This window comes from Chrysemys picta, chromosome 1 (genome assembly GCF_011386835.1).
Source record: "Chrysemys picta bellii isolate R12L10 chromosome 1, ASM1138683v2, whole genome shotgun sequence".
NCBI lineage: Eukaryota > Metazoa > Chordata > Testudines > Emydidae > Chrysemys > Chrysemys picta.
In genome coordinates, this window is record NC_088791.1 from 39,637,735 (window position 1) to 39,663,450 (window position 25,716).

Genomic DNA, 25,716 nt, shown 5'->3' on the forward strand with positions numbered 1-25,716 from the left:
ACATAGCTCGCAGTTGGGCTTTACTTTGTTTGTAGTATCTTTCGGCATTAATTATATTTCTCTGACTTGCTTGGATATTTGGTCAGTCCCAAAACACTGCAGGTTGAATTACAGGGAGTGTTGTCTGTAGTTGTGTGGTGTTAAAGCTTATATATTAACTATGAATCAAAGGGATTTTGCTAGTCAAGAGCTGTCTCAAATATCACAAGTTGTAAAATTTTCAGGTAAATATTTCCTTCAAAGAGTTACATGTGTGCTTGACTTCATGTCCCATTGACTTAAACTATTCATGTGTGGGAAGTAGCATGTGCATAAGTGTTTCCAGGATCAGGCCTTATTTTGTAGTCTCTCTCTCTCTCTCTCTCTCTCTCATACATATAACTTAAAATGGCATAATACATAACAGACCCTTTTGAATGAATGTAGATAGTTTGTGATATCTGATTTGCACTCTTCTCAGACTTCCAGTGGTACACAAGTTAAAAAGCTGTGAAATACGTTTCCCATAAGTAGCAATGCTTTTAGAATCATCTGTGCACAGTGGTTTCTAACTCACACGATTCTTCTCTATAATGATTTAAAGAGAGTAGTCTACTCGATTAGAATGTCTAATCAGATTGTGTAAGCTCTGTATTAGTTATAAATACTCTCTCTTTCAAAAGAGATTTTAAATGTCTTTTGAATATATTTTTTTGTATCATAAATTTCCAGCTTACAAAAGAGCTGTTGAAAAATCAGATTTGGGGTTCTGTCACTGTATAACTAATTTAGTTAGTTTGAATCCATGTATAATATTTAAAACAAGGAGAGACGAGTATAAACCATTTCATTATAATTCCCATTGTCCTTTGAATTCTTATTTCATGCAGGCTGCTGCAGATCCAATGTCTTCCTCCGATGCACTGGAAGATGACCAAAAGGAAACTTCAGACGCATCACCGAATATTTGTATGTGTTAGTTTGATCGGAAAAAAAGAAACGTCATAATCGTAGAATGTAAAGCTAAATGTTTACGCTGCTAGTAAGAATGTGGTTACTAGTCTAAAAAGGAGCTAATGACCCTGTATAAAAAAGGTAGACATGTAAGTGGGGAAATTTGATTATCATTTATGCCAAAGCTCTACAGTAAAGGCCAAATCAGAAAACATGCCTTTTTTTCATCCTTGCTATTAGTTTAGGGTTTTTTTGTCAGTAATCTACTCCCATATTTTAAAACTAACGTAAATATGTTCTGTTATTGAGATCATAGTCATATCCAGCTTGTGTTTAAGCAGGGTCCTTCTCTCTAGGCAATACTTGGGTATGTACATATTGGATTCTCTATCATGGCACCACAACAACAGTGATGTTGCACTAGGTCATGAGGACATTATGTCACTGATGCGATGTTATCCTGCTGCAATGGCCAAAATAATTTTTTGTCTGGAAATATAGGCTTACATGCCATTTTAGATCAGGACTGTCCGGTGAAATGTAGGAAGAGTCCTGACCTGCGTACTAAGCCACTGGGTCAGTTTAGTGAATAACTGAAAATCTGCCTGAGGAAATAGGGGGACTCTTTTATGACTTTTTTTTTAACTCGTGAAATATAAATTGTCTGAATTTATATTTGAAGGTGTGTGTAAGGGAAAGTACTGCTGATTTAAGTTGCTTGGCATTGACCATGAAGTAGGAGACTATCCAAAATATCCTCCAGTTAAAGAAAAACTCCAGAGGATTTCTCTGAAATCCTATGTCTGAGATGTACACACACAACACATTTGGAGGTGAAAGTCATATGATAAATTACTAAACCATAGGTAAATAAAATCTATTACATGGTTCTGCAGTTTCTGTGTCTTTGACACTTTACCTGCACTCTGATTAATCCTTCTCCCTTGGACTATTATAATACTCCAGACCTCTGAGCAACTTCAAACTGCTGCTAACTGGTAGAGCAACTTGCCAGAGAAATATTTCCTATTGGCTTGTAAAGCAAGTTTGTTGCAAACAAAATTACACTTATCCACCTCTTCCAGTTTTTTTTTTACTACATATTAAATCTTACTTAAAAAGCATCATTCGAAGCAGTTTGCTTTTCCTATTGAAATCAGTGAGAATCACTCTTTACCTCAGTTCCTGGCTCTTCACAGGCTGCTTTCATGAATTAGGCCTGGTCTACACTGAAAAGTTACATCAGGATACTCATGTGTCTCATGCGAGTGAAAAATTCACACACGAGAGACATAATTAAGCTGACCGAAACCCTGGTGTTGACAGGGTCTCTCATGGGTGTAAATTTTTCACACCCATGAGAGCCATAGCTATGCCAATGTAAATTTTCCATGTAGATCTTCCCTAAAGAGGCTTAGATTAGGATTTGGAGTCATTGCTAGTGTAGACTGCACTATACATGTTCCCCCATGTACAGGGCTTGTCTATATGAGGAAACTTACTATTCTAGTTATACTGGTAGTCTCCACACAGGGAGTTATATTTCAGAGTAAGAATGCCGCCTTCTGGTTTAGTTTATTTGCTTCTGAAGCAACTCTTCCAAACATACTGGAATATGAGTGTCCACATAGGAATTATAGTGGTATAATTAAGGTGGTAAATTTTCCACAGTATCTCTGCCAATGCATTTTAGTCCTGGTCTGTACTCATCTTGAGCCTTTCCTGAACAGAGCCTGCCCAGCTGGAGGTGGTTTTGTGACTTGAATAATATCTGTTAAGAACTAGGATGATATCTAATCCTGTGACTAACATTAAAAGGGGCCACATCACCCCTTCCAGAGGCAAAATTTACAGGATAGGACATTTTACTGGGAAATCTCAACAAGGTTTTTGTCCCCACAGAAAAACTCCCCACTAACCTGGCAGATCGCAGGGCCATCCCTGCAGGGGCCCAATAGTCCTGAAATGGCTGCCTAGCATCACAGCTTCACTAGAGTACCATTGACTCCTCCCCTCCCCAAGGCACAGTTGTTCTTCTTCGAGTGATTGCTCCCATCAATTCCAATTAGGTGTGCACACGCTGAGTACACAGTCGTCAGAAAGTTTTTTCCTTAGCAGCTCCCGTCGGGTTGGCTGTGGAGCCCTCTGGAGTGGCGCCTTTATGGTGCTGAATATATACCCCTGCTGACCTGGCCCCTCCCCAGTTCCTTCTTGCCGCCAGTGACAGTCGTTGGAACTGCAGTTGCTTGCGTAGCAAATGCTTCCCTTAGCGTGCTTAGTAGCTGTAGTTTTAGTTAGTAGTTTAGTTGTTGTTGTGTATATAGTTGTAGTTCACCCCCAATCCCTTCACCTTCCCCGGGTTCCAGGGCATGCCTCGTTCTCAGGGATTAAGCCCTGCGGAACCTGCAGTAAGACTATGCCAACAGGCTACCCCCATGACTCATGCCTAAGGTGTCTGGGGGAGACTCATCAGACTGAGAAGTGCAGGATCTGCAAGGCATTCCGCCCCAGGACTAAGAAAGTGCGATTTTCGTCTAAAACATCTCTTGATGGAGTCCATTCTTCACCCCCAGCCTGCCGCGGATCATCAGGACCAGGCACCGAGCATGTCCATGTGGAGCGCCCCGGCCTCCATATGCAACACAGTGCCAAGGAAGGACTCTGGTCTAAGAGACCCTTGGCATCAGCGCTCCCTGGCACTGCAGGCTGCGTTGACAACCCGGCACCACTCCCATTCCCCTGTGCCGCACAAGAGGCACAGGAAGACTGATAAGGGTCATTCCCCTGTGCCGAAGGCAGCAGTGCCGGCAGACGTGGCAGCAGTGCATCCTATCCAGGAGCACTCGGTGCCAAGAGCACAGGAGTCGGCACTGTTGACTTCGGTCCTGTCATGGGGACCGTTGAGTCCAGCACCCAGCAACGCTCCTGAAAGACAGTGCCAGGTGGAGAAGTTGGAGCTGCTCTCCACCCCGGACACTTTTGAAGCTGCCAGTGATCTGATTGCCATGACGGCACCTCAGCCCTCGTCAGTCAGAGAAAAGCCTCCGGTGCCACAATGACCAGCTCCATCTAGAGGCAAGCCAGCCATGATGGTCGCCCTCCCTGGCTCGGCATCACTCCCCACCTGGACTCAGTGTTCACTATCCCGGAGCAAGTACTCGAGTTTCTCCGATGGTGACTCGACCCTCGGACAGTGTGCGAGGGAGTCCCCGTCAACAGCCCCCACCCCTCCTTGTCCCTGGTAACAGACGCGTCAGCTCTGGGATGGGGCGTGCATTTGGGAGACCTCCAAACGCGAGACCTATGGTCGCAGCACGAACTCTCCCTCCATATCAATGTCAAGGAGTTGAGGGCTGTGCATTTAGCCTGCCAAACCTTTCAGGCCCGGCTACAAGGGCAGTGCGTGGCCATGATGACAGACAACACCACGGCCATATTTCACATCAACAAGCAGGGTGGAGCCCATTCCTCTCCACTGTGTCGGGAAGCCCTCCAGCTCTGGTTATTCTGCATAGGATGCCTCCAGGTGAATGGAGTGGGCTATCTCCCAGGATCACAGAATGATTTCAGACCATCTCAGCAGGTCCTTTCGCAACCACAAGTGGTCCATCCACCCAGATATCATACACTCCATCTTCCAGAGGTGGGGGTTTCCCCAGGTCGATCTGTTTGCCACCCAGAGCAACAGAAAGTGCCCACAATTCTGTTCCTTCCAGAAATGCAGCCCGGGCTCGCTTGCAGACACATTCCTGATCCCCTGAATGGGAAGTCTGTTGTACGTTGTTCCGCTGATCCCTCTCATGCACAAAGTCCTACTCAAGGTCTGCAGAAACAGGGCAAGGATGATTCTGGTGGCACTGGCGTGGCCTTGCCAACACTGGTACACCATGCTCCTGGAGCTGTCTGTGAATGCCCCAATCACACTGCCACTGCTTCTGGACCTGGTCACACAGGACCACGGTTGCCTCCCTCACCCCAACCTCCAGTCCCTCCACCTCATGGCCTGCAAGCTTCATGGCTAAACCCCATGGAGCTCCTGTGCTCGGAACTGGTAAGAGAGGTCCTGCTTGGCAACAGAAAACCCTCCTCTAGGGCCACATACCTAGCAAAGTGGAAGAGGTTCACGTTCTGGTGTGCTCAGCATCACACACCTCCACTCCAGGCACCCATACCAATCATTCTGGAGTACCTGCTGCACCTGAAATAGCATGGTCTTGCAGCGTTATGCATCAAGATGCACCTTGCTGCTAGTTCAGCCTTCCACCCGGGAGTGGCCGGATGTTCAGTCTTTGCCCATTTCCTCAAGGGCTTAGGGTGACTATACCCACAGGTTAGACAACCGCTCCCTGCGTGGGACCTTAACATGGTCCTCTCCAGGCTAATGTGGCCCCCATTCGAACCATTGGTGATTTGATCCCTTCTCTACCTGTCACGGAAGGTTGTCTTTCTGGTCGCCGTTGCCTCAGCCAGGACGGTGTCGGAGTTAAAGGCCCTCACTTCCAACCCCCTAGATGGTTTTCCAGAAGGACAAGGTACAACTCAGACCTCACCAGGCCTTCCTTCCAAAGGTGGTTTCATATTTTTACACCAACCAGGACATTTTTCTGCCTGTCTTCTTTCCTAAAGCCTCACGCTAATGTCTAAGAACAGAGGCTCAACTCACTGGACGTTCGGCGGACGCTAGTTTTTTACATCAAGCACAGGACACCGTTCCGGAAGTCGAATCAGCTGTTCATGGTGGTTGCGGACCAGATGAAAGGCCTCCCAGTTTCATCTCAGAGGATCTCATTGTGGATCATGTCCTGTATCCGGATGTGCTACGAGCCAGCCAAGGTTCCTTATGGCACACTCCACAAAGGCGCAAGCGTCTTCGGTGGCATTCCTGGCTCAGGTTCCGATACAAGAGATCTGCAGGGAAGCAACATGCTCCTCTATGCATACGTTCATCTCTCATTACACCATCATCCAACACGCCAGAGATGATGCCGCGTTCGGCAGAGCGGTGCTCCAGTCAGCGTTTCCATAATTCCGACCCCACCACCTAGGCGGGGCTTGGGACTCATTGAATTGGAATCGATATGAGCAATCACTTGAAGTAAAAACAGTTTCTCACCTTCTTGTAATTGTTGTTCTTCAAGATGTTGTTCATGTCCATTCCAATACTCGCCCTCCTTTCCCCTCTGTCATAAATAGCTGGCAAGAAGGAACTGAGGAGGGGCCAAGTCAGCAGGGGTATATATTGAGCGCCATGAAGGCGCCACTCCAGCGGGCTCCACAGCCAACCCAACGGGAGCTGCTAAGGTAAAAACTTTCCAACGACTGTGTACGCAGTGCATGCACACCTAATTGGAATGGATATGAACAACACATTTTGAAGAACAACAGTTACGAGAAGGTGAGTAACCGTTTTTTCCCAGAGAACCTGAGAGAATCTGCAAAAAGTGAATACTACCTGAGGCTGTAATCTCTGCAGGGCATGATGTGCCTTTCCACCCACCATCCTATTTCTACCTGTCACATCTCCCTCCCTCCCTACTTCTTGAACTGCATGGAGAACCAGTTTCAATGCCCAGGGGGGTGAGGTTGGTACCGCAGAGGCACCGGAGCCCCTCTTCAACAGGGAGGCACTGAGATTCATGCATAGAGGTGCCCCCTCAACACCTAGATCTCAGTAACGATACGGTCCCAGGATTAAAACAAGGACTATTGTGTTTAAAACAATGGTATATTAATTCTGCTGAGCTATTGAGTCACCTATGTATTTTATTTCTTTTAATTGTTTCATTTACATGCAGCTTATAGACATGCATATTTTATTAAAATTTTTAGCTGATGCAGATGCATTTAAAATTCTCCTGGAGATGAAGATGAAGAAGAGACAGAAAAAGCCCAATCTACCAAGCACGGTGACCGAACTCGTCACTGAGGAAGGGTCTAAGGTGTTCGTGGTTGGTACTGCCCACTTCAGTGACAGCAGCAAAAGAGATGTAGCGAAGGTAAACACACAGGTGGAGCCATTCAGCAAAGTTGTAGGCCATAGTATTTAAACAATAATTTGATTAAAGTGAACTGCTAGCAAGTCCCAAATGTTATCAGTAATTGACATAAAAGCACCTAATGGTATATTTTTAGGGCAGATGCAGGTATAGTACAGGTGCTAGGACTATGGGAAGCAGAACAGACCTGTAAAAACTGGGATTGTTTCTCAAACTTTGGGGCAGAAATAACTGAATCAGGACAGGTCTGAAAAGCTGGCAGAGCTCCATGTCCCATGCAGACTCTGCAATATAGATGGCCTTACCACCCTGCTTGGCACTGGAAGCTGAGCAGGAGGAAACCTGTGCTAGGATCAGTCCCTCCAGCACTTTGGGCTCTTGATTTAGGCCTTGCTGATGGAAAGGCCTGTCCCTGCTAGGTTTGTGATGCAGAAGATCATAAAGTACCATTTACAATGAACTTTGCTAACGTAGAGAAAACATTAAAATCAGATTTTTCCAGCACAATTGTTACTCGATGTTCCTGTCCCCAGATGGCTGGCAGGTAATACCTTTCATTGGCTTCCTTATTTTTCTTCAAATAAGTAGGTGCTAAAAGCATGTGATAACTCAGAGCAATATCAATGGCCTGAAGCAGTTTATTTTTCATTGTCGTGTTAGTTGAAAATTCTTTGTGGAATGGATTCCTATTTAAGCCCCATACCTTACAAATAGCTCTTGTAAAAAAAATCAATATTTGCTGCAGTACCTCTCCATCTTGTCCACGTTTATGTAAATAAATCCATCTTTTTCAGACAATACAGGAGGTACAGCCTGATGTGGTTGTGGTTGAGCTTTGCCAATACAGAGTTTCTATGTTAAAGATGGATGAAAATACATTACTAAAGGAAGCCAAAGAAATCAATCTGGAGAAACTTCAGCAAGCTATAAAACAGGTATGATTACCTCAGTGAAAATTAAATCTATCTGTGCTAAAAGGTAATTCAGCAAACAGAAACATAGCTGCTACCAACTTCTACCAAGCCTACTAGCACTTCAGCCCTAGTGTGAGCATAGCTACAATGGTCAGGGCTTGTCTACATGGGGAAATAGCCTGGAATAGCTGTTGTGAATGGGTACTCTGCACTAGTTCCCCATATGGGCACTCTTGAAGTGGATTAAACTAAACTGCACAAAAGCACCGTTAGGGCTATGGTTCACACTCCCCTAATCTGAAGTGTGGGGCTGTGTAGACATAGCCTTAGTGCTAAATAAGAGTGTCTACATGGGGAGCTAGTGCAGAATAGCTATTGCACTTTCAGTTCACGACCTAGCTTATTTTGTAATAACTTCACTGTGTAGACAAACCCTCAGAGTTAAGGTTGGTTGTTAAGCCTTGGTTTCGGCAATTCCTGGCTTTTCAGTGCTTACGACCTTGATTCTACAATTGGGTTTGTAGAGGGATCCTCTTTGATGTCAGCAGGGCTCTGCCTGGGTTTCACCATATGGAGCCTGTTGCAGGACTGGAGAATAACTTTGCAACCTTAATGTTCTTTTGACACTATCTTATGGAATTTTAGTCCTACATCTTGTTTATGTGTGTGTTCTGGGTATTTAATTTTTATATAGTTTCTGAGTGGTATATTTGGTTGCTTTTACCCTTCGTTATTAATTCCATTCTACATCATGTTAATATTTGCTATTTGTGTTATATTGTGGATCAATTGTCAGTGGATTAGCATTCAGGTCATATCCAAACTGGCTGGTTGTTAATGTGTGGATGTGTATGTAAATATAAATTCAGTCCTTTATTATCTGTATCGAACAATGAACTTGTATTTGTGTTTAATGAAGTTAAAATTACTGGGCAACAAATAAAAGTTAATTAAATGGTATATTTATCATAACTTGAACAGACTATACAAGCATTGGGTCACCAATCAATGGTGTCTTAAATCAGTGTTTTCCAAACTTGGGACGCCCTACACAAGCAGCGTCCCAAGTTTGGGAAATACTGTCTTAAATAATCAAGTTAAAAGGACAGGTTCATAATCTACTGCAGATATTTTTATTTTATCCTGAACCTTTGGCATAAGTAAGTAGTCATATTGACATCAGTGGGACTGCTTGTGAGTTGATATTTACAGGGTTGGTCCCAAAACAAGAACACTCGCTCCCAATCTGAAATCACATGTGGTGAATAAGAAGTTAGTAATTTTCTGTGTGTGTGTATGGTCTCTCAGTAAGTTCTTTCTGACTCATGTAGCTAGAGCAATAACTAGTCCTTCCTGTTTTGTATGTATATAGTCTCAAAGACCAGGATATTGCAACATATTTAAAGGTTACATTTTTTGGTAAGGTTTTCTTTAAAGCAATGACCAAAATGACACAGTCTCTGTGCAATCAAGGGATCATTAAAGTTTTTAAAGAATTAAAACCGGAACAAAACATCACTCTTTTCTTAGTATATCTAAATATGAATGCAACCGTTTTTGCCTTGCAATTTTATTAGAGGAAAAGACCAATGAAAATCTTATAGAAAAATGATTTCAGATCATTGTTAGACTTTTTACATTTTTTCCCGAATAGGAGACTTATGAAAGCTGATGATGGCAGCTCTGTAGTGTCGTGTAGTCAGCAGTTCCTGCCAGGACTTGGGGTGACTCTCCTTTTGTGCCGCTTGGTGGCAGTGCGAGTAACTCGATATTTGACCTTGTTCCATTTAAATTATTATAATTCTTGTGCTGTTCTTTGAATGACCATTTCAAAAACTAAGGTCAATAAATTAAAGCTACCTATGGATGGAGGGTCCTTTGTATGTAGAAACACTGTGCATTTTACCCATTCCTAATAGTAATCAAGCCTGCCTTGAGTGGATATTTTCAAAGGCATCCAACTCCCACTGACTCTCAACAAGAGCTCGCCCCCTAACTGCCATCTGTGCTTTTGACAGTTTCCCACCTACTCTACAGCATGACTGGCTGTTCTCAACAACCTGCTGTTTGTGACAGCATGATGTGGTGTTAGAGCAGTGTGAAACGCCCTGGTTTAGTTAGCAGGGATTTTTGAGGCCTCTTTTCCAGTTTCAGTTCTTCTTGGTTCATATCCCGAGTTTTGATTTGCAGTGGAGACCCAAAACACAAAGCAAAGCTCAACCTAAACAGTAGAACTTTGCCTTGATTTCAGTCGAAGGGTCAAAGCCATCCAGTCATCATCCCAGGATCCTTTAGCAATAACTGATAGGGAGTGCTGTGCTGGGGTTTCTGAAAAGTAGGCAGTTCGGGACTCTTGGAAAGGAACAAATTCCAAACTGCCAAACCCTATAACCAAGAGCTATCCTACCTTTCATCCTGATTTCCCCTCTCCCCCACCTTGTGCCTGAATTGACCCAGCCTCCCTGATGCCAGGTGCCTATTTATTTCCTCAAGCTAGAAATTGGCCAGAGGGTGGTGTCCAGGGGGTGGTGTTGTGAGGCCAGGCTAGGTCACGAGGAACTACCAAGTGAAGTGCACCAGGAGTGAGAAGTCATCAGACCAGCAGGGAGAGTGGGAGGGAAGAGGACGGGTGGTGAAAATGAGTGTTTATTCACAGAACACATGGGACAAATGCTTCCATGAATTCAGGAGAGATCCCCAGCAAAATAGGGGTTTTTTTTGTTTGTTGTTTGTTTTTTTACCTAAAGCGGCTGAGGATGGATTCTTGGTGAGATCACTTGCTGCTGTTTGCTCCTTTAGGACAGATGTAATTAATTTACGCTTGTGCTCTGGGTTTTCTTTTTGCACAGTGATGGAAACACTGCATCCTGCTTTGTAGCAGAAGGACATGACTGCAGTGTATTTCAGTCAATCATGTTCTTAATCTGCCCAAAACCCAGTGCCTGTCCTATTTGCTTAGACTCAAGAAAATAATAGGTGATAGGCTGAAGCAGATAGCAGCACAAGTCCAGACAAAGAGATTGAAAGTCTTAAATAAATTAAAATAATTATGTGAGTAAAATGCTACTGAGCAATTACTGAAATATAGCCTAAGGATGAGGGCTTGTATTTATTGTATTGTCTATCCACAAGTACATCAGTTTAAAAAAAAAAAAAATTCTTCTCTTGCTGGGGATCTCTCCTGAATTTGTGGAAGCATTTGTCCTTTGTGTTCTGTGAACAAACACTCATTTTCACTACCCTTCCTCCCCTATTCTGCAGCCCCAGGTCGAGTTTAAAGCTGTCTTCCCTTCATGGAAACTGGCAGTGCTACAGTTGCCAGCCCCCTAAGTTGGATCCCTTCTTATGCCCACAGGGTGAATCAAGCTCAGGGTTTTTCTTTAAGATCTCATCTGCAAGTCCATGAACAGGAAACTGCCTGATGCTCAGTTTTTCTGGAATAGAAAGAGGAAGTTCTGATTTGACTCAGCCGGTGTTCAGCACTGTTTGAAGAATCTAGCTGTTTCATGCTTACACGGCTAGGTGTACCCCACTCCAGTATCTCTCTAGCAGGGCAAATGCAGAGCAAATATGATCATATTCTGTGCTACTTATATTTGGAGGAGAATGCAGTGTTTGTTCTAATTTATTCAATTACAAATGTGTAGTATGAGCTCCTCTTGCTATTCACATGGACAGATGCTTTCTTCTCATCTTGGGCAGGGGGGCTGAAACAAGGCTGGCTTATTTAATTATTTCTTAAACACATTTTTCTTTGAGCAAACAATCTGGTGTGTAACCAAAGAGCATTTTTAACAATGATCCCACATATAAATGATGAAAGCTGAAATAATGGGAGCGGTGTTCAGCAGTAAATCAGCTCCAGAGGGTGGCTTCAATGTTTCTTCATCAGAATAATTGATGGTTCTCAGTGATTGCTAATGGCACAATGTCTGTGTGTACTTCCTAGTAATCCATACAATTTGATGGTTCCTGTTTAATGTTTTTTTCCCTTTTCTGCTAGAATGGAGTCATGTCAGGACTAATGCAAATGCTTCTGCTGAAGGTCTCTGCTCACATCACAGAACAGCTGGGAATGGCCCCAGGAGGGGAATTCAGGGAGGCTTTCAAAGAGGTAGGGGCTGGAAGTTGGTTGTTTCTAAGGTAAAAATATTGGTCTCTTGTACCTCAGTCAAACTAAATAAAGTCACGTGTTTGGCCAGAGCGCTCTTTTCTGATCCCTGTTTTATACATGGTGAGGCTGGAGAACTAAAGATCTTTTACTTAAAGGGGAACTGCAAAGAGGAAAGTAAAATGGTGGCTTTTGCCCCCTTACTGCCCCTTTCTGGTGTATATATGGATGGTTCCATAAAGACTTGAAAAATATTTTCAGCTTTTGTCTTCTCCCTAGAAATAGTGGTATTCAGTTCTTACTTCTCTGTATTTGCTGGGGGATAGTGAAATCACAGTAGATCTCCAGCTGAGAGAGAGGATGCTAAACATTTCACATAGAGCTTTTCTCCCAGTTTTGGCCCTGGTCCTTCAATGAACTCCTCATAGGTGGAACCCCGTTCCCATGCAAATTGGGGCCTTTGTCTGGAGTCAAAAGGATTTGCATAGGTATTTCAAACAAACAGCCCTGTCTGACTAGACATCTCCTGGCGAGAGAGCTGCAGCTCAGGTTTCAATATGTCCTGATGACAGTGTTGTCCTTCTAGTTCTCCGGATCATCATTTCCCCAACTGCGTTGGAACCCTCTATGGGAGAGGGGGGGACAGGGCCAGAGACTTTGAATTAATAAAATGTACCACTTTTGCAATGAGCAAAAACCTAATTAATGAATTAAATATATGAAGTGGTGGCTATTAAAATCAACAGTTCCCACAGTTTTCTCTGTTTAGGCTAACATGTTATGTAAAATGTTATCTCAGACAGCACTGTGTGGTAACTGTTGGGAGAATACTAATTTTTTTTTTTAATCCATGTCTTTCCTATCCCTCATTTGAGAGGGGGAAGGTGTGTAAGCAGGCTGGACAGCACTGTGTCTCTGGTGATCCAAACGTTGAACACACATGTAATGGGTGTGAGAGGAAAAACTGCTTCTTAAACTGGCAGTAGAACCATGTGAGGAACATGGCAGCATGAACACAGATGAGGACAGCCTCAGTATTGAGCTGTCACTCTAAGAATAAGGGATGGATTCTGCTACACTTGTGTTTGTGAAAATCTGCTGCTCCACTCCCACTGCCACCATTTATTTCCCTTTGTTGTCAATAGCAGGAAGACCCAGCCACCCTATGAACACCACCTACAAGATAAGAATGTAGCCAGTCCTGTAGAGGGGTAAATCTCCCCTAAGCTGGCTGAGACAAGATGTCTCTTCATGAGCCTGGCGTGTTTTGAAACTTGTTATAAATAGAGCTTACGGTGGCCCACAAACATTAGGAGAGTCAAATAGGGTTGTGACAGGGGAAAGTTTGGGAATCCCCAGTTCAGAGGATCCTCCAGCCAAAACTGGGGGGGATTCAAGATGTCTCATCTCCAATATAAAAAGACAAACTGAAAAAAAAAAAATCTTTGCAGCTATCTAAATAGTAGTAACAAGGGAAAGGGCACATACACAATCTTTGTTTGGTTTGCAGTTCACTTTAAGCAGTCAGTGCCCGGACAGAAACTTGTGTGATAGTAACATGAACATGCTACAAAGATTTCATGGTGCTCCTGCAGCTTAACAATGCCAGGAAAACTGCATTTTAGCTGTATGCTATAATTCATGGGAAAATACAGTGTGAGTCCTAGGTAGAAGGTCAGACTTTGAAAGGAATGAATTGGATGTATTAGGAAACTAAGCACAGACCTACTCCACTCAGTGTCTCTTGACATTTCAGTTTTAATACATGGATCTTTAAATGTTGAATTGTTTTGATGCAGTCAAATTGATTGAATAGTACCATTTACTGCAGAGCTTTAGTTCAATAATTAGTAAGTAATACAGTTACACTGATCATGCTACGTCTGGGTTGTGCTACGAGGTACAAAGCTGAAGACTAATCTGATGGGAACTGTGTGTGTCCAGTCCTTTTTTGGAATGGAGAGGGAAAGTAGCAAGAAGGTTGTGTTGTAATATGCTAACAATACCCATATTGTTCTACCAGATACTCTGCAGTGTCAGAACCCTTGTCAGCCCACCAGAAATCTATCTCTGTTTTAGACATAAATTTAATAATGCTGCTAACTTGAGACCTCCTTTTTTTCTGCAAGTCCATTATCAATTGAAGGAGAAAAGTAGAATCCTGGCAGTAGACTTGTTTCTGTTTTTTGTAAACACATTTAGTTTGATTCCTCACTGCCTGCCCCATGTGTAGTCGTTTACTCCTATGCAAAGTGAAAATACTATGGTATCAAATCAATATGTCGGTGTTGATGACTAGACAAAGCGCAAGGTAGCGGGGAATTATGCCCGTTATCTTTGGAACGCCTAATGGATTATACTCCCAGTACTATTGTAAATCTAGTTTTGTACAAGCTGTAATATAAAAACGATTTTTGAAATACTTTAAGAGGGAAGAGGGTGTCAGCAGGGATGCTGATGTTAATATCTGCATTCACAATAATCTCAAGGAAACTTAATGTCATAATTTGAAAAATATTTTCCAGTTTTTCTTTTTTCTATAATCCAGTGTGTGTTTAAATGAAACACAACTGACCAAATATGTTTTATACAGTGCTGCATATCTGCATGGAATGTAATTCATGAATACTAGGATTCTTGCAGTCCTTTGGTGGATAGTTGTTAGTGGGACACGTTTTTCAGCCTAGCCTTACCTCCTCTTGCATGTGCAGTTTTGTGGGAACTAGTAAGTAGTGATTATAGGCATACAATTGTGCCCATAGTTGTTTGCAGATATAGTTAAGATAATCTGGATGACTGAGTACCTGAGCTGCAGGTACAATCAGGTACCTGATTTCCAAAATACTTTAATTGTGCTTGCAATGTATAGGTGGAAAACAGAGCCTGACCTTGTAAATCTATCCCAAAATCTCTGAGCATATGGTGATGTCACTTTAAAGTAAAATCTTAGCCCTTTTTAATGCTTATCTTTGTTGCCTCCATTTAGTCATAGCTACTTGAATCATCTAGTACATTTAAAGGCTCAAAAGGTCATTTGATGATAAAACACTAGGGGGTGAAATCCTTGTCCCTTTGAAGTCAACAGCATCAGGATTTTGCGCTAGGAATGACCTCTGCAATGTTAATGAACTCCAGTGTATTAATCCAAAAAGGCCATAGGATGAGTTCAGTGATCTGCCCAAGTGACTGTGGTCCCAATCCTGACACGCTGCAGGATCAGGCCCCTGTTGTGATCTATCTTATTGATCATATGAAAGACACTTTTGTCCCAAATGAGTTCCTGTACAATTTAGAGAGTCTGGTTCCATTAAATATTTGTGAAGTGAACCTTTGGATCTGTGCTTTATTTGGTTTAGTGTTCCTCTCCCTCGCTTGCCATTTGTCACGCTGCCAGCCGTGGACTGGCTCTTTTGTGGTATCTGGCTTAAGACGTTATTTCTTGCTCAGCAGGAGCCAGGCTTCTAGAAATATGTTCATACCAGTTGAGAAAGTAGTACCCATACCAACTCTCAAACCTCTTCTAAAATGATTGTGATCTGAATCCTCACTGACAGAAAACAAAGTATTTTGAAATCATGTTTGGAAGGACCTTTTTGAGGGGCGGAAAAAGAGGTTTGCCTAGGGTTCCACCTAACATGGAATTCATGTGTTCTAGACAGGGCTCTGGAAGATCTGTGGCTTCACGTACCTCTGACTCAAAGATCTGTCATAGCAAAATCTTTTTTCACCAGGGCAAGCCACGTAGTGTCTAGTATCCCACTTCCACCAGCCTTAGACTTTCTGCCTCTCATTCTATGTTGTGTGATGGATTCAGGATAGTACAGATCCTGTAAAAGCAAAATTAAAAATCATTAAAATCATTTTTGCTTTTGATCTTATCCAGATCTAAATCCAAGTCTCGATCCCAATCCTGTCAACTGCAGTCATATGCAAAAAGCTTTCTTCTGCCTAGCCCAAAAGCTGGTGACTCTTTTTGTAAGGTGCAAAAGATAGAGAGGGTTAGTGTGCTGTTTGGTATGAATAGAGCCCTGGGTTTTTATTGTAATAACTGTTGCATTTCATGGAAGAAGTATTCGGTTATGGGATATTACATTCAAAATGAAAATGTTATTTACCTACAAAATATAAAATTCTTCTTTGAGTGCTAATCCCTGTTTGTCTTCCAACGGTGCACATGTGCGCCAGGCGCCTGAGTCTGGAAATTTTAACTAGCAGTGTGTATGTGTGCAGTAAATCTCCTTATGCTCTCGACTGAGCATAAGAGGCAGTATGTGCTGACGCCTCTCCAGTTCCTTCTTATTCCTCTCTGTCTCTGCCAGATGAGCATAGGCGGTACCAGGAGCTATTGCAGATGATTGCCAATGACCTGCAGATACCACTGGAGCAGGTCCAGGACCCACAACACTGGCTCTTGGATATTTTGCAACCTGCAGGCCCAAGGAAGGTGGCCCTTCCACTTAACAAGGCCATCATGAAGCTGATCTGGCACACTCCAACCCCCCACATGAGGTGCTATTTTATCCCCACCCTGGGAGCTGAATACTTTTTCTCCCACCTTGCCCCCAACTCCGTTACAGGCAGCTACGGAGAGGGCTAGGGTGCAACATCAAAGGACCACTGACAAGGACTCAGAGGTTGGAAAAAAGTCTTTTCCTCTATGGGCCTGCAATTCCATATTGTTAACTATCAGGCCTTGCAACAATATGATTTTAACAACAGTTCCAGGCTGGTGGAATTTAAGGACAAGCTCCCCTCGAAGGACAGAGCCCAATTTCAGACCTTCATAGAGGAGGGCAAGTTAGCGGCAAGAACACCTCTCCAGGCTGCAGTAGATTCAGCAGATGCAGAATCGAGAGGCCTGGCCGCTGGTATAGTCGTGAAGAGGGATTCTTGACTACAGTCTCAGAGTTTCTCCAGGGAGATGCAGAATACCATACAGGACCTTCGCTTTGATGAGCTGAATCTCTTCAGCGTCCAAAAGCATGAGTCCCTAAAGGACTCACTAAAGGACTTGAGATCGACTCTACGCTCCCTGGGGATTTACACTGTGGCCCTGAGGAGGAAACACCAGACATAAGCCTATAGGCCAAGGCATTCTACCACTAGTGTCCAGCCAAACCTCCACGGAAACATCAGAGGGATCAGAGGTCTTACTTCTTAGCCCCTATACCACCACGACCTCTATCTGTTATGAGCTGCCTACTACCCTGATGCCACCCACCCTTTCCCCCATTATTTTTTGGGGCTGTCTCACACAGTTCACCCACAATTTCGACTTGATCACGACAGACAGTTGTTACCCGTCAAGGATTATCCATCAAGGATACTCCATTGAGTTCCTTTCCTTCCCCTGTCACAAACCCCTTTCCCAGCCCTCTTTCAGGGACCACTCTCTCTCTCTCTCTCTCTCTCTCAAGGTTGCTCTTCATCAAGAGGTAGACTCCCTCCTGTAATGAGAGCCAATAGAGTGTGTCTCATCTCAGTGTCAAGGGAGAGGGTTCTATTCCCTGTATTTCCTAGCCCCCAAAAAGATGGGAGGTGGATACGCATCTGGACTTTCAGCAACTGAATACCTTTATTCAAAAGTCAAAATTCAGGATGGTTACATTAGTGTCAGTAATTCCTCTCCCTGCAAGAGGGGATGTGGTTCTCACCTCTTAACATGAAGGACGCGGACTTTCAGGTGAAGATTCATCCCTCCCACAGAAGGTTCCGGTGTTTTATGGCGGTCCAAGAACATTTCCAGTTCAGAGTTCTCCCTTTTGGGATAGCAACAGCACCCATAGTGTTTACAAAGGTTTTTTCTATGGTGGCAGCCTAAATGAGATGTCAGTTACAATTTTCCCATATCTGAGTGATTGGCTCTTGGCAGGTCGCTCCTGCCAAGAGGTCAAGTTGGTGATGGCGTATCTGCTCCATCTTCTAGCAGCCCTTCATCGGAGCCATGCTGGACTCTTTCTGTGAGAGCTTTCCTTCCAACAGAAAGACTTCAGTTAATGAGCAGCCTGATAGCATGGATTACTTACAGACCAAGAAATGTGGTCAGAATGTGCCTTTCACTTTTAGGCCACATGGCTTCGCTTTCGTGATACCATTTGCCATCCTTCATCTATAGTGTCTACAGGCCTGGCTCTGGTCAGCCTACTCAGCAGACCAAGGTCACATTAACTCCAGAGTGACCGTTCCAGCCAGAGTCATCGCCTCCCTCACCTGGGTGGTCGAACCCAGAGAGAGTGAGAGTGGGCATTCCCTCCAATGCTCCTACCCCCAGAGCCACCAACATAACAGGCACTTCCCTTCTGAGTGGGATGTTCACCTGAACAACTTCACTGCACAAGGTACCTGGACTCCAGGAGGCCAGACTGCACATCAATGTATTAAGTGATAGCAGTCCACCTGGCTTGCAGACCTTTTCTCCTGCTTATGCATTCACTCCATATCCAAGTGATGTCAGACATCACCGTGGTCCTTTACATAAACAAACAGGGCAGAGCAGGATCTCTTCCCCTTTGCCTAGAGGCAGTCAGGCTTTGGCGCTGGTGTATAGGAGCCAGAGGAGACAAGACTTCATTCCCTCGACATCAGATATGCCCTGGTGTTCTACCTGCAAAGGACCAAGCCTATCAGAAAATCACCAAGACTTTTTCTCACCATAGGAGAAAGATTGCGAGGTCAAGCAATATCCTCTCCGAGAATCTCTAAGTGGATTTTTGGATGCATCATCGAGTGCTACAGATTAGCACACATACCTCCTCCTGCAGAGTCAGGGCACAAGCCATCTCTACAGCATCCATGCAGGACATTCCAATATTAGATATATGCAGACCAGCCACCTGGAGCTCCTTCCATACATTCTCTATACATTGTGTGCTAGTTCAGGCCTTTGCTGCAAATGCAGCAATGGGAACTGCAGTATTGCAAGCATCTTCCTCACACCCTGCTCATATCTGAGCCCTGCTTGTCAGAATACATGGGACTAGCACTCCAGAAGCAATGGAGGTTACAAACCTGTAACTGGCTGTTCTTTGAGCTATGTGGTCCCAATCTGTATTCCACTACCCGTCTACTGTCCCCTCTGCTTTGGATCCTGCTGGATTTGAGGTAAGAGGAGGAACAGGAGAGGCATCAGCCTGCACTGCCTCTTGTTCTCTTGGTCGGGAGCGTGAGGAGATCGTCTGTGCATGTGTGGGCCAATGGCCACTGCTTGTCAGAATTTCTGGCATGTGGCACGCATGCGTTCCCATGTGTGGAATACAGATAGGGACCACACATCTCAAAGAACTTCCACTCACCTGTAAGTAACCTCCATTTACCTGATATTTAAGTGTGACAATATTTGCCCTTGTTTCCTTTGTGTTCTTTAGAACACTTAGGTTAGTGTAACTAGTAATGGTGTCCTAACAATCTACTAACAGTTAATGTGTACCTTCTCTTGCAGGCTGGTAAAGTACCTTTCTGTAAATTTCATCTTGGGGACAGACCCATCCCTGTTACGTTTAAGAGAGCCATCGCTGCACTTTCTTTCTGGCAAAAAGTCAAGCTTGCTTGGGGCCTCTGCTTCTTATCTGACCCAATCAGGTATGAATAAGTGTTTTTAGCTTTATTTGAAAGGTAGATTGTAAGTACCCGCTCCTGCATGTTGCTGAACATCCTCAGTTTCACTTCAGTCGGAGCTGAAAGTCCTCCACAATCTATCGGAGATGATTGGGCCCGAAATCAGCCAAAAGGAAGAATGATCCGTAACTTCTTATTCCCGTCCAGCCTCCCCTGCACCCTTTGGTAGAAGGAGGGATTGTGACAGGGAAAGTGGAGCTGCACTGTGCCAATTCGCAGCTGTTTTATGGTTCCTTAGGGACCATAGCCTGCTGTCATATTTCAGCTTGAGAACTGAGATATGATTACCAGCTCTCTATGCAAGGAGGTCTTGGCACAGGAGAGAATATGGTCCGTAACCTTTAAATGTCTGACTGTTCTGTTCATTAATATCCCCCTTTATAAAGGGTTTTTGTTAGCTTTCCAGGAAGTGTTACAATAATGCAGTGGTTCCCATTCCCATTATTCTGTCTGTGGATTTTTCCCCCTCCAAAAAAATGGGTAGGGTCAAATTTGGCTCCACCTGAATTGGGACCAAATAACTCTGCAAAAGCAGCATTAATTTGCATGGCTCAGGAGTGCATTCCTAGATGCCCTGGCAATTTACTTGTGCTCCCAGCAGATGCATAATGGGGACATACGGAATTCTACCTGTTTCCTCCGATTCATTGCTTTGAGGGGATCCATTTGGAGTTGACCTTCTGTTCCTCTCCCTGTGCACGCTCTCAAATGCTCTGTGTTGTAGTGACCAATCTTGCTGCTTCAGGGCTGCTTGACAGGCCCCAGGAGGAGCAGTGTCAATAATGCTCCTTAACTGGGCCGTGATAGTAGCTCCTTCCCTCAAAGCTTTGGCACGTTGTCTCAGGTGTGATGCCAATTTGTATACAGTAACTCCTCACTTAAAGTCGTCCCAGTTAATGTTGCTTTGTTGTTACGTTGCTGATCAATTAGGGAACATGCTCGTTTAAAGTTGTGCAATGCTCCCTTCTAACATTGTTTGGCAGCCGCCTGCTTTGTCCACAGCTTGCAGGAAGAGCAGCCCATTGCAGCTAGCTGGTGGGGGCTTGGAACCAGGATGGATCGTCAGCCCCCCTATCAGCTCCCCACTCCCCTAAGTTCCCTGTGCTGCAGCCGCCCAGCAGGCTATCAATTGCCTGCAGTTCAGCTGTCCCTCCCCCCACTGCCATCTGCTGCTCCTGCCCTCTGCCTTGGAGCTGCTCCCCAAGACTCCTGCTTGCTGTGCGGGGGGGAGGGGAGGAAGACGGGGGTTGTCAGGGTGTCGCCCTCCCCCCTGCTCCTGCACCCCGCTTACCCCATCTTCCATAGAGCAGGGGGGACACTCGACAGGGCTCAGGATGGAGGGAGCTTGCTGGCAGCAGCTGCGGTCTCAGCAAGCTGATCTAATTAATAAGGCAGTGTACTTAAGAGTAGGGTCAGCTGTACTTAAAGGGGAAATGCGCATCTCTCTCTCTCACAGACCGTCTGTGTCTCTGTCTGTGATGCTGTCTCCCCTCCCTCCATTCCTGCTGCCTTGTAGAGTGTGAGAGTTAACCCTTGAGAGCTCAGCCAATTACTAGTTCATCATTTAGCAGTAAGGCATTCCCTGAGAAATATCCCACCCTCTGACTCCTCCACCTCAGCCAAGCTTCACAATCATCATCACTGTGTACCAGTATTAAATTGTTTGTTTAAAACTTATAGTGTGTGTGTGTGTGTGATATAATATATATATTTATATATATATTGTGACAGACCCAGACCAGTGGGGTACAGGAGTCTGGTAGAGGGCAAATATACTGGTTGCTGGATGAGTAGTTTTCTGTTCCCTGAGTGACCAGAGCAAGGGCTGCACTAGAGTAATCAGGAACCTGCTAGAACCAGTTAAGGCAGGCAGGCTAATTAGGACACCTGGAGCCAATTAAGAAGAAGCTGCTAGAATCAATTAAGGCAGGCTAATCAGGGCACCTGGGTTTTAAAAAGGAGCGCACTTCAGTTTGTGGTGTGAGTGTGAGGAGCTGGGAGTGAGAGGGTGTGCTGCTGGAGGACTGAGGAGCACAAGCGTTATCAGACACCAGGAGGAAGGTCCTGTGGTGAGAATAAGGAAGGTGTTTGGAGGAGGCCATGGGGAAGTAGCCCAGGGAGTTGTAGCTGTCGTGCAGCTGTTACAGGAGGCACTATAGACAGCTGCAGTCCACAGGGTCCTGGGCTGGAACCCGGAGTAGAGGGCGGACACGGGTTCCCCCCAAACCTCCCAATTGACCTGGACTGTGGGTTCTTCCAGAGGGGAAGGTCTCTGGGCTGTTCCCCAACCCACATGGTGAATCTCTGAGGCAAGAAAATCCGCCAATAAGCGCAGGACCCACCAAGATAGAGGAGGAACTTTGTCACTATATCTATATATGTCTTTTGTCTGGTGAAAAAAATTTCCTTGGAACCTAACCCCCTCATTTACATTAATTCTTATGGGGAAATTGGATTCGCTTAACATCGTTTCACTTAAAGTCGCATTTTTCAGGAACATAACTACAACATTAAGTAAGGAGTTACTGTATTTGTTTAGCTTCCCATGAGTAAGGTGTAATGAATGACTTCTATTGAATAGCTCTTACATGATTGACCACTTTCTTTCCCTTTCACTGAGTTCAGACACACTGCTTAGAATATGAGTCCATAGGGAGGTAGTTTTGCTTTCTTAGGAGGTACAGGACTCGTATAATTTTACAAGTCAGCGTGTCTATATTGGACTTTGAGACCATAATACAGACATTGGGATTGTTTCTCTTTCTTTCAGTAAAGATGACGTGGAGAAGTGTAAACAGAAGGATTTACTGGAGCAGATGATGGCTGAAATGATTGGAGAATTTCCTGATCTCCATCGAACAATTGTATCGGAGCGAGATATTTACTTGACCTACATGTTGAAGCAAGCAGCTAAGCGAATAGAACTACCTCGTGCTTCAGAAAGTAATTGCTTTAAAGCGGATATATAACTTGTGTTTAGCAAGCAATATGTTCTTAATGTAGTACTCCAGGATTTTCCTTCCTCCCGGGAAATCTGAAAAGTTTTGCCGTCTTGCTTTGTAGACACGTACCATGTGTAATAAATGAGATGTCTTCATAAATTATAATGCTTAAAAAATAAGGGAGAATATTGTTAGATTAGTATGACAGCCTCTTCTACCAGTAGAATGAAATTCTTAGCTTTATGAGAGTGCTTTGAATAATGGATTCCTCCTTCCCATCATGCCTCTGTCAAAACAGGAAAATCCTAATTAGGCTGCTAAAGTTTGAAAAATGCAGGCATCAATATTACAGCACAGGATGGGACTCAAGTCTTTTTATAAAAGCAATAATATACTTCAGGAGGGGTGGGCAGACTGAATACTCTAGTCTCTAAAGGCACTTGGCTGTCACTTTTGTGATCCATAATCCCTTGGGTTGCATAAGCATAATAAGTTATGGGTTCTCTTATATCCAATATCTTAAGAAGATATTAGATGTAACTTTAGTGTAGGTCCACCGAGACTGTCTCCTGTTTTTAAAATTTCACAAATATTGCACTTGGGTCCCTGCTGCTCCCTCACATGGTGTTTCTTCCGTGTTACCAGCTAGAGAAGCAGCAGAGTGAAACTGTTGACGAATCATTCAGTTTTGCTGTCAGTCCCATTTGGGTCATGAGGGAAGCAGTAGGTGTCAAAGCAACATGTGAATGGTCTCCTTCTACTGTGGGGTCTGGAGTTCTCTGAGCAGAAAGGGGGATAAAACTTACCACCACTCTCCTCCCAAATACCTCAGCAGTAGTGGAGGATAGTTTGTGCAGTTTCTCTGCATGGCACTTCCCATGTGACCCAAGAGGACCAGAGTGAAACTGCTCAAGATCACATCAGTTTTGTTCTGCTGCTAGAAACGCTCTATGCAAGAACAGCACAGCAGTGGCCTCATGCATGATTGAGCTTGGTGATGAGAAATAATGGAGGTAAAGGGGATGGGAGATTAGATTCCATCACTGAAAAGGAGATGCTACAAGGGACATGAGTAGAAAGGGGCTCCACCCAGGTCCTGCTCTGCATACTGGGCCCTCAACATGGTGGCTCCTGCTTCTCTTGGTGCTGGAAAGCAGGATGGGCCCAAGACTTACCATTGGGGAGGGGTAAGGAGCAGGGACTGTGGTGGGGGAAGCAGGGACTCCTGGAGTTTGGGAGGGTATAGTGGGGGGCTCCCTGGGCTGGGGCTCCAGGCAGGGGGTGGGTGTAGTGGCTTATAGGCCCAAGGAGTCAAGCTGAGGGTGGGCAAGGGAGGGTCAGGCTGGTGGGGATGGGGTTCCTGGGAGGGGAAGAAGAGAGATCAGGCTTGTGGTGATGGGGGGGGACACCTGGGAGAGAGAGAGAACAGGGGGTCAGGATGTGTACATGGTGGTGCGTGGGAGGGGAAAGTGGGTCAGGCTTGTGAGTGGAGGTACCTGGGGGTGGGGATGGCACCTGGGAGATGAATCAGCAGGGAAGGCAATGGCCATTTTTTTGGGTCTCTTAGAGGTCACAGCCCTATTTGGGTTCTGACCAGGTTTGGCCCAGCTGCCCTCTGACCCCCCTCACCATGACTCATGACTGGAAGAGGGGGGCAAATGTCAGTGAGTGGCATTGTGACCTGGCACACACCATAACAGTGCCACTCAGGTTTGGTACCCTAGGTCGATGCAGACAGGTTTGGCACCCTAGCGGCTGGGCTGCTTCTTAGCTGTCTCTGGGATGGCCATGGTGATCAGGGCCACGGAAGAGATGGGGAACTTCTGGGTGGGGTCTGGTTTCTCAAGTCCCTTTTCAGGATTCAACTCGTCCGTGACTTGTTGGGTCTCCTTGCTGGCACTGGTGTCATGACCCATCAGATGTCTGCTTTGGGGTCCTGGTGGCTGGCCATTATGGCACCCATGTTTCTTCCCAGGGGTAAAGAACCAGCTTTCCTGCTCCCTCAGCTGCTGAAGCCCAATCCCACAATCAGTGTCTGTCCCTTATTTGTATTTATTTGGACCAAACTTGCGTCCAAAGCCAGCTAAGACTCAATGCCCCTTCCCCTTAGGAGCTGGTAAAGTTCCTCTTAGTTCTGCCTGTTTTTCAAAAGACAGCAGAGTTTCTCTGGCTCAAGAGCCTCCGAAACCCAGTGTACCAAACTACTTGCTCTTGTGTGATTTGTACGGTCTCCAGCAAGTTTTGTGTTCATCAGGATCACTTTCCCTAGAGCTGCAGAGCCAGCTGAGCATGGTCCAGCTTATTTCTAAATCATGTTGCATAAATGTAGCCAAATGATTAGCCTACTTAGGTAACATTTCCTAGACAAAAAGGAGAGAGTGGGTATTAGATTTGTTTTAATTAAATTGCCATGTATATTTAAATATTCTATCTCTATTAATATATTTCATATTTGATTTTTTTAAAGTCTCCTCTGATATAATAATAAATACATGTAGATTTTTCTTTTATTTGCAGACTATATATCTCATGCTCTTGTTTAGTTTATGTGCATTCCATAATGCACAGGGCCCCAAAACTCTCTAATCTGGCCCTGCTGGTGAAGGGGGAGAAGAGAAATAAAAATGGGGGGGGGAGCATGGAGTAGAGAAAGGAGAGAGAATGAAGCAAAGAGTGGAAAGGGAAAACAGTAGGGAGGACAGATAAAAGCTATTGGGAACAAAGAGAGAAAATTCAGGGGAGAGACGAGGCAAAGACCTAGGGGATAGAAGAAAGCAGCTGGATTTTCAAGGAGATTGTATCTGAGGCTTTTCATTTATTGAATTGTTAGCTGAAGAAGTATAGCGCACAAACCGCGTGTGTGTGCACACGCGTGCATGTCACAAGCAATTTATGGTGTCAGAAAACACTAGCATGTGAATTCCTTAGTGAATCAGGCAAAAAGGAAAATCTTGTTTGTGTATTTATTATTTATATGTTGATTTATCCCCATTATGCTGATCCACCATACCTGGCAGAGAGAACCAGAATGGCACTAATTATGTTCCTGAAGTGTTGCTGCAGCATTTACTCAAGTTGGAGGGCTAAAACCTTATGCAATGTTTTGAGGGTCATCTAATCAAATAGGACCTCAAAATTTGCTCCTGTAACTTTGGTGGGCTAAATAGTGAGTGCATAATAGAAGGTGATTTGAGGCTCCTTTTATT

At 44.5% G+C, this 25,716-nt stretch overlaps 1 protein-coding gene across 4 annotated transcripts in view; it reads left to right on the forward strand.

The window, feature by feature from the left end:
- Window positions 1–25,716, forward strand: part of TRABD (TraB domain containing) — a 55,819-nt gene that overhangs the window by 24,170 nt on the left and 5,933 nt on the right. For all 4 annotated transcript variants that reach the window (XM_042844203.2, XM_005286111.5, XM_065555150.1 and 1 more), the window contains 6 exons: window positions 870–948; window positions 6,763–6,929; window positions 7,724–7,864; window positions 11,847–11,957; window positions 19,393–19,532; window positions 22,339–22,511. In XM_042844203.2, the coding sequence (XP_042700137.2) occupies window positions 870–948; window positions 6,763–6,929; window positions 7,724–7,864; window positions 11,847–11,957; window positions 19,393–19,532; window positions 22,339–22,511 (811 nt within the window). The remainder of the gene's footprint in view (window positions 1–869; window positions 949–6,762; window positions 6,930–7,723; window positions 7,865–11,846; window positions 11,958–19,392; window positions 19,533–22,338; window positions 22,512–25,716) is intronic.